The 8,626-nt window shown below is 52.2% G+C and overlaps 1 protein-coding gene across 1 annotated transcript in view; it reads right to left on the bottom strand.

The window, feature by feature from the left end:
• Nucleotides 1–3,945: 3,945 nt before the first annotated feature.
• The window catches only part of CDK3 (cyclin dependent kinase 3), a 5,208-nt gene continuing 527 nt past the window's right edge, over nucleotides 3,946–8,626 (bottom strand). The window contains exons 2-7 of the mRNA XM_009279415.1: nucleotides 7,601–7,678; nucleotides 7,056–7,176; nucleotides 6,350–6,520; nucleotides 5,817–5,918; nucleotides 4,808–5,011; nucleotides 3,946–4,421 (exon numbers count right to left, since the gene is read on the bottom strand). Of these exons, the coding sequence (XP_009277690.1) occupies nucleotides 4,296–4,421; nucleotides 4,808–5,011; nucleotides 5,817–5,918; nucleotides 6,350–6,520; nucleotides 7,056–7,176; nucleotides 7,601–7,678 (802 nt within the window). The 3' untranslated portion in view covers nucleotides 3,946–4,295. The remainder of the gene's footprint in view (nucleotides 4,422–4,807; nucleotides 5,012–5,816; nucleotides 5,919–6,349; nucleotides 6,521–7,055; nucleotides 7,177–7,600; nucleotides 7,679–8,626) is intronic.

Genomic DNA, 8,626 nt, shown 5'->3' with positions numbered 1-8,626 from the left:
CTCCCTGGCCGCAGACCAGTGATGGTGTTGGCTGTACAATGACTTGGGTCCCTTCACTGAGCTGCTGGCAGAGGAAGCCAAGCCCCAAGCAAAACCAAACCAAACCAAACCCTGTTGAAGTAGATGATTTTGGGGGTTTGTCCTGTACCTGTACAGAGGCAGATGTGTTGTAAGGGAAGGGATGACCTTCAGTAGCAGATTGGTGATGCTTGCAGCCAACAGTGATGTGAAACTGCTTTCTACAGCCCTTGGCCTTGGTTGCAGGATCCACCCAGTAGTACCTGAAAATCTGCACTTGCTATTTCATCAGGGAAACTTTCACTCCTTTGTGTCACTTCCAGTGCTCAGCCCTTGCTGAAATGAGCAAGTCCTAACTCCCGCATATCCCTGTTGAGATGAGAGGTGAAATGTTCATCCCTAGTCTCTACCCTATTCTGGAGAGTCCCCTGGCTTTGTGGGATGAGAAAAATGACCTATTGACATGAGCTGCTCTTCCCCCTCTCTCAAGGGCTCTTTTAGCTGCCGCTGCTTGGGAAATCCAACACCCCCAAAATAATCCGTAAGGGTAGGGGTTTTCTCCCCCTCTCCCCTATCAGAGCAGCAGCATAGCCTCTTATGTCCATACAGCCTAGCTGGCATTTGAAGTCTGGGCTCCAAGAAGAAATTCTTCCCATGCTGGCAAGCTCAGCACAATCACAGGTCCCATTACCTTCCTGCTGGTAGGTAGTGCTCAGCATTAACAATCTGTGTCCGGCTATGGAAACACCAAGTTTCCAGTCCAAGATCTGCCCAGGCTCTGTCACATGCTCTGCAGGGTCTATGTTTATTGTCAGGCCTATGGCTGATGTCCATGGCCGTCTCGGCTGCCATGATCAATAGGGGGAAATTTGTTGGTTTACAATGGGGAAAACTGTTCCACACGCCCTAGAGCATCCGTTCCCAGCCTGTTTCCTCTTGGTAGAGCACTGCTGGCACATGGGACAATGTGCATTCCCCTCCTGGCTGGTCTGGACCAGCAGCAAGGGCTGGAGCTGGGCTGTGATGGACCAGGGGATGCATCAGGAGAGAAACCATGGCCTGGACCTCTGCCAGGGCAAGCCCAACAGCCCTCGGAGCACAGGAGCACAGCCAGGTGAGGATCACATCCCAGTGCAACCAAGGAGCCCCGGACCAGTGCGGTTCCCAGCAGTCCTCAGGTCCCAGCTCTTCAAAGCTGCTGGGAGCAGCCTTGCTGTGCTTTGACTTTGCTCCCCTCGGCTGGCTGGAAGCAGGGAGGATCCATCAGCAATGGGGCTGTTGCCTTTTCTGCAGCTTGGCTCTGCCCGACGGGTGAGTTTGCTGTGAGCCTTCCCCTCGCCCGGCTCCACGGGGCAGGGTGCTGGGCTGTAGGGCTGCCGTCGTCAAGGCTGCTCCCCTTGCAAATGAGATAAAACTGTGCTTGTTTTTAAAACAGTATGATGTTCATGTGGTGACTCTTTCCTGAAGTGTTGATTAAATAGTTTTGGGGAATGCTTTGTAACTAAGGAACTTGGAGTTCTGGTAATTAGGCAGTCAGTTAATCATTTTGGATGAAGTGCTCCCTATCTGTGTGGTGGGAGGTATTTACCTAGGGCTGGGTGAAGGTGTTAAGAGACGATTAGGTGGCTGAGCAGTCTGGCTGGCTGAGCAGTCTCCCTTGAAGGCTGGTCTGCCTTTTGTTTCTGAAAAAAACCCACCACTAAAATATCCTTTTCTTTGCTATCAAGTGGTCCTCATCTGCAGAAAGCAGCTCACATCACGTCCTCTTGATGGAAGGTCCATAGGATGGACCATGGGATCCATCCATGGGATGGTCCATAGGAAGCACCACACAGCCATGGGGCTTCCCCAGAGCCCAGCTGTCTGGCAGGGTTGTGAGTTGCTCGGGAGGAGCCAGGTAGTGCTTTTCCTCCCTTCTCGGGTACAGGATGATGGTGCTGCACCGTGGCTTTCCCAGAGCGGTTATTTTGACACAGCTGTTGTTGGTTGCCTTTGCTGGCAGCGGCGTTGGGTCATATATGTTTGAAATTCAGCTTCTTGCTTCATTTGTTGGGCTAGATGAGCTGTAGTATTTTTATTTATGTTTCTGGACTGGATGAATGTCCTTGGTATTTGTTTCTTAACGCAGGTCTTTTTAAAAAGAAAACAACTCTTCTGCAAACAGTTTGCCTGGTACAACACGAGCATTTGTTTGCAGAGAGCAAACAATGGAATATTGTCTGTACAAAATGAATTTACTTTAAAACGTGTATGCAAAGGCAGGGAAATGATTCCTATAGCAGAATCCATACATGTCTCAGAAATGTGCCCCTGCGAGCTGGGTATTATCATACGGAGGCCAGGAGATGCTGCAGGAGCACAGCAGGGCTTCAATTTTCCTGCCGCAAGGCTCTCGAGGCTGCTGCGTGAGCCCAGCTGCCTGCTCTCCCCCTGCTCAATCAGAAAACCATCCCTCCCGAACACGAGCAGGTCGGCTTTTTCCAGGCAGCCGCTCCAGCATGACTCCTAACAACAGCTTCAAAAGCAAAGCAATACCCACCTGCCCCAAAAAACCTAATCTGTGCAAATTGCAGAGGCGAGCAAGCTCCCCAGGTCCTGGTGGCTTCTAAACCTGCAGGGGAAGTACAGCCCAGCGGCGTGGCAGGGCCCGGAGGGAGGTGAGCAATGGGTCCCAGGGTTTCACTGTCAGGGATCTGTCAGGAGGTGCGGCTGCTACAGTAGGGATGACAAAGGTCTTTTTGATGTCAGGAATTAAGCAGAGCCACCCACTGCCTTTTTGTTGGGTGGGGAGAAGGAATGAATGATGGAGGAAGCCAAAGGACAACAGAGCTTGGCTTTAGACGGGCAGGTCTTGGGCTGAGAGGGGCTTTTTCAGGAGGGACTCCAAAGGTTTCTCTCCCCTGAGCAAATTCTCTGGTATCTAGTAGGTGGGGAGGGAGGTTTGTGCTACAGCTGTGTGTGCAGCCGCCTCTCTCCTTTACTGCATTGTTTGTCTGTCATGAGACTCTAGGAATGTGATAGCTTTTGAGAGCTGCCAGGTTGTGCCAAGATCAGTTCTTAAGCTCATAGTTATTAGGAGGGCACATGTGTGCATGTGCATGAAAAGCAGGAGTGCAGAAGTTTGGCTTCCTTAAGTTAAAAATCTGCCTATTCAGTATTTCAGTAAGTAGAATATAACTCTGAACTGTTTGTGGCAACCTCTGATGGAAAGCAAGCCCACCTTACCATACCGAGACAGCACTGGGCTGCAGAACTATCAGCCCCGCGTTCCACAACAGAATCGAGAGCACATCTCTGCACGTGCCAAGGACTTGGGCTGGAAAGGATAAAAGAAAGAGTGCAGGAGATGATAAAAGGAGAAGAGCTCTGTAAAAAAAGAAGAAAAAAAAAAAAAAGACCAGACAGACTGTCCTGCGTCACTAGCTCGATGGGCCGCGCCAAGCAATAAACACCAAGGTTTCTGAACAAGTAACAAGCCTTTATTTTTTTCTGTACTGAAAGAAAAAAAAAATGAAGATGTCAAAACCACACCAAAAGTTAGTGACAATTCTCCAAACGTTTGAACAGCAAAAACATTTCCAAGACAATAAAGCGAAGGAAACAGCATTACATCTGGACCGACGATGGAAAGCCAGTGTTTTAGCTGTTACTGTTTCCAGCCATATGCAGCAAGCGCTTTATGCTAACTGGATCTTTTGGCTTCTTGGTCCCAGCTAAGGCACAAATTAAGAAACCTGACAGTGCTCTTCACCTTGTGAAACAGCAGAATGTCAGCTCTGTTAAAGAGCTCAGATTAAACAACTTGTCTAGTGCTGACAAGCCCAGTCTTTGGTAACAGCAGCAAAGGGCTGAGCAGAGAAGCGCTCTCCTACGCAAAGTGGAGCTCCAGCACGCCCTGGTGTCAGAAACTGCCACCGACAGACCTGGGGATGCTCCAGTGCTGGAGAGACAGAAATCGCTGTGTGTCACCTTAGCTCGCTGACTAATGCAAGGACAAACCTCTGAAAGATGCTCTCTCATCTACATTTCAGTGGTTTATGCTGATAAATACCCCCCACCCTTTTGCACATGACCTCTTCAAAACAGCTCTACTGGCTGTAGCCTAGACAAACTTTCCCTCAGCAACAGGCTGAGAGTCTCTAAATGCAAGAATATCCCCCTCCAGGCTCCTCAGGAGAAGTGAGACTCTGGGTCCCAGCCAGCCCCCTGCTAAGTGCCCAAAACCAGACCTGCACCACTACCCGGAGGTGCAAGCGCGTGGGGAGAGCTGTGTCTTCTCATCTGCAGTGTCTCTGCAGCGCACGTCGCTCTTCAGGGCTCTGAGAGCTTCTCCAGAAGAAATACTGGTGATTGAGGGCTGCCTTGGCTGAGATGCGCCTGCTGGGATCGTACAGGAGCAATTGCTGCCAAGAGAAAAACCCAGCAGATTTAGGCTTTTAAAAAACAAATGATCGATTGCCCCTGCATGTGTCTGGGCCCAGATGCAGATGTTGGTCCTGCCTTTTCCCCCTCTCTGGACTTCAGGAGTAACCCACAGCTGAAATTATCGTGGGGATTACGCTAGAGGGGTTTCTTGACCCTCGATGCAGTGGTTTTCTAGAGGAACCGGCACTGACAGCCCCACTTCAGAGCCAGGACTGAGCCCTATTCGATGATTCAGTGTTTCTGCAATGGCAGAGATGAGCATTAGAGCCAGATCAGCTAACGCACTTTTGGGTAGATCAGTCCCAAATATCCCTATTCTTTGCCCAGTTTGAAAAGGTCCTGTCTGTCCCCGGGTCTCACTCACCACCAGTAAGTCTCTACCATCTCGATCTAAGTTGGGAACAATTTCCTTCATCTCCTTCCTTGCCCACCGGGGAAAGTCCCTCTTGTAGTCAGGCAGCTGGGTCACCCCAGGCCAGGTCGCCTCGGTGGGAGTGCCCAGGGTGCGAAAGATCCGGAAGAGCTGATCAATCTCAGAGTCCCCTGGAAACAGGGCCTTCCTGGTCACCTGAGGGGAAAAAAAAAAGCCAGTTCCTACCTTTCCATCAGCTGTATGCCCTATTTCCCGCTACAAGCAACCCTTTGTCCCAGCAGATGCAAACAACTGCACAGACCAGGGCAGTTACAATGCAGCAATTCTGCCAGGCAGTGGTTGGGAAAGTCACGGGTGTCTGTCTGCTTGTCTTCAGCTTCTCTCCATGGATCCGTGCTCCCCTGAGGCTGTCCTCTTTCAGCCAGTCCCTTATCCCTCTTTGTCTCCAGTTTCCTAACACCTGCTCTTGCAGGCTAGCTCCCTCCCTGCCTACTTGCCCAGGCTCTGCTGATCTGCAGCTTGGGGACTTTGGGAGCTAGGGATAGTGCTGTTACACTGCAGGGATAACAAGAGCTCTTTAAAGCGGAGTATGGACCCCTAGGAGATCCGCTCTGCCATGCTATGAAGTGCTAGTTCTCTGCAGCCCACTGCAGGGACATCTGCAAGAGAGTCGTCTCCTCCCAGGATCAAAATGCTGCAGCAACAAGACCGAAGTTACCCCTTCCGCAAGGACACGCATCGTGTTCCCATATACCTGGAACTGCAGCCGGACTACAGAGGCTTCTTTGCCTTCTGCCAGGGCCCTGAGGGTGACAGATTTCCTTTTGAGCCTACAGCTAAAGATCAGCTAACCCTCAGGGTGGACCTTCCATAATACACACCCCAGCACAGGGCGGGACCACAGTATCACAGATGTTCTGCGTTTTGTCCCTCCTTCCCCACTTCCCATTGCAGCAACATCCTCCCTGCTCATTAAAGAGACTATTTAAACCCATTCTACCATTTCTGCAAAGATGCAGCCGATGCTCCAGATATCCACAGCGGTCGAGTAGTATTTGCATCCCAGCAGTATTTCAGGGGCTCGGTACCACAGAGTCACCACCTGGTAAGGAACGAACAAACAAGCTTTGTCTAGTTTCCCTGGGTGAAACTAGAGGCATGGGATCCTCTCTTCTCAGTTGTCATGCAGCAACTGTACAAATCAGAGCATGCCAAGGCCACGCTGAATTAACAGACACCTTAGTGACAGCAAGATTGGGATTAACAGATCATTCTTCAATAGGACGCTTTGGAACAAATAAATATACCCTATGCAGTGAAGGTGGGAACCCACCTTGCAGGCAGGCTAGGGTAGAAGCAGTCAGCACACTTTGTGGGGACATGAGGTAACCCCTTAGCTGCGGGTTAGGTTAAGAGCATGTGCCTGGGCACAGCTGTGCCTCAGCTATGGATGAGTAACTTGTGATGCTGCTGTTGTTCACCCACTATGGATTTTGTACCCCACTCTGAGGTGGCAGGGAGTCTCAACAATACCTCGTGGGTGTATGTGCGCAGGGGGACTCCGAAAGCTCTTGCCAGTCCAAAATCAGCCAGCTTGATTGCTCCTGCTTCGTTAATGAGGAGGTTCTGCGGCTTCAAGTCCCTGTGGATGACTCTGTGTGAGTGGCAGAAGCTCACACCCTGCAACAGCTGGAAAAGGTAGTTCTAAGGAGAGAAGAGATTTCAGACAAGGTCACAATGAAACCACTTCGAAGGTTGGATCATGTGAACCAACACGCTTTGGATCATTTACAGACCTGAATGGGAAAAAAGACCTTGCTATAAGGCAACGCCAGGCTTGCGGGCCACTAATCAGAGATGCACACAAACTGCTCCCACCCTACATGGGGACAGAGAGACTCCAATCCAAGCAGTGGCAGTCCCTTCCACCCATCCGTTACTCTCTGCAAAGGCAATTAGCAATAGATCCTCAGTTGTCCTCTTAACAGCAGTTTGTTCTGCAGCGAGATGGGCTGAAGAGCCTGGAAACAGCTGGGAAACAAATGCACTGAGCAATAGTGCCAGGAGGTTTTCCCAGCTGAAATGTTTGACATCTGAGAGGTTGAATGCCTCCAGCCAAGGATGAATCTCTTCCAGATGCAGTCTGGGTAAGAGCAGCTCAGTGCTGGCTCTGCCCAGCAGAAGGCAGCAAGTTCACACACTCTCTGCCCTGCCCGTTAGTGTTCCTTCCACATTGTACCTTGACCAAGCTTAAAGGAAGCTCTCCAGGTCGGGATGAGTCCATGTATTTCTTCAGGTCCTGATTCAGATACTCAAACACCAGATAGAGCTTCTTCTGGCTGTGTACAACATCCAGGAGCCTGCAAAAGAAGTGCAAGCACTCCCTTTCAGTACCTTTGTGTGGGAATCCATGCTATGCAGGAGTGTGTGGGAAGACCTTCTCCAGACCTTTGCCCAAACATACCCAAACATCCCTCCTCCCACAGGTGCTTCTGCTCTGTGAGTCCTTTGGAGCAGAGAGGCAGATATAAAAGCAGCATCTAGTATGGGACAGCAGCAGCTTGGACCAGCCTGTGTTGCTGGAGTAAAGTGGCAGTGCTGTGGGCTATTGCTGCAAATCAGGGAAGTGCAAGTGATTCCTGCATTTTCCTGTTTATTTTGCTCCTTTCTGTGCAGTCAGGGAAGGACTGGAAGGCCCCTTTTGCTGCCTGTACCCAGAGCTCCCCATGGGGATGAGCAGGAGCTCGTCAATATGCTGGTGGGGAGGGTTCATCCAGGTCTTACCTGACTATGTTGGGGTGCTTCAGCTCCTTCAGCAGTGAGATTTCTCGGATCGCAGTGCTGGGGACGCCCTCCGTCTCCCTGCAGCAGAGACGGGCTGTACGGCACCCCGTCCCCCCGTGGGATCCTGCAGCCCATCAGGGTCCTGTGTCCCTTCTCCCTTCCATTGTACCACATCGCCTGCCCAGGGGAGGGTGTCTCACACCGGGCGCCCCGGGTTTGGGATGGAGTTGCGTGCAGGGTGAGCTGGGACGAGGCAGGGGGAAATGGAGCCGTGGGGAAGGAGAGGCAGGGGGTGACCTAGACAGTGCAAGCTGTGGGGAAGAGCTTGTTTGGGAGCACCTGGGGGCACATTTGGAGAAGCAACGGTTTAAATGCCCAAGCCTCATTTTTCAGAGGTGGGGGGGAGATGAAAGCTCTTTGCCCCTCAGGCAGCCGCCTCCACCATCCTGAAAGGCTGCCATGGGGTGCAGTCCCACCACCATGGCCCCTGGTCTACACTGACACCCCTCATCATGGAGACAGCACAGGGCCAACCCAGGGGAACAGTAATAAGCTTTTAGCTGCTCAGTCCCCACCCTGGAAGGGTTGAAGTCGACCCTGCCGGGAGGCTGAGCCTCACCAGGCCCCGGCATCACACCCCTGAGGGAGAGGCCACCTCCCAAAAATGGCAGCTCCTTCCCCCTGCCCTGGGCCATGGCGCCGGGGCCAGGTAGCACCGGGTCAGGCTCTGGCTGCTTGCATGAGCCAATAGAGACATTGTTTTCCCTCATGTCAGGCTTTTTTGAGCCTCTTGCACCATTTTGGACACTGGGCTGGGCTCAGGGGCCCCCTGCTCACTCCCGCGGCAGGGCTGGGGGCTCTGCTGGGCTCAGCTGGCGGCCATCTCCCCACAGATGGCACTGCGGGCCCCAGAGGAGCCATTCGCCTTCCTCGCCTCCCTCTCGCCTTGGCACCCTATTGCCGCCGTGCTGAGGAGGCAGCCGGCCTGGCGCCATGTCCGGCCAGGTGGGCACTGGGATGGGCCGA

The sequence above is a fragment of the Aptenodytes forsteri genome, unplaced genomic scaffold, assembly GCF_000699145.1.
Source record: "Aptenodytes forsteri isolate BGI_AS27 unplaced genomic scaffold, ASM69914v1 Scaffold243, whole genome shotgun sequence".
NCBI classification, from domain to species: Eukaryota; Metazoa; Chordata; class Aves; order Sphenisciformes; family Spheniscidae; genus Aptenodytes; species Aptenodytes forsteri.
Note: the sequence above shows the minus strand (reverse complement) of the source record. Positions and strands in the feature narration are given on the sequence as shown.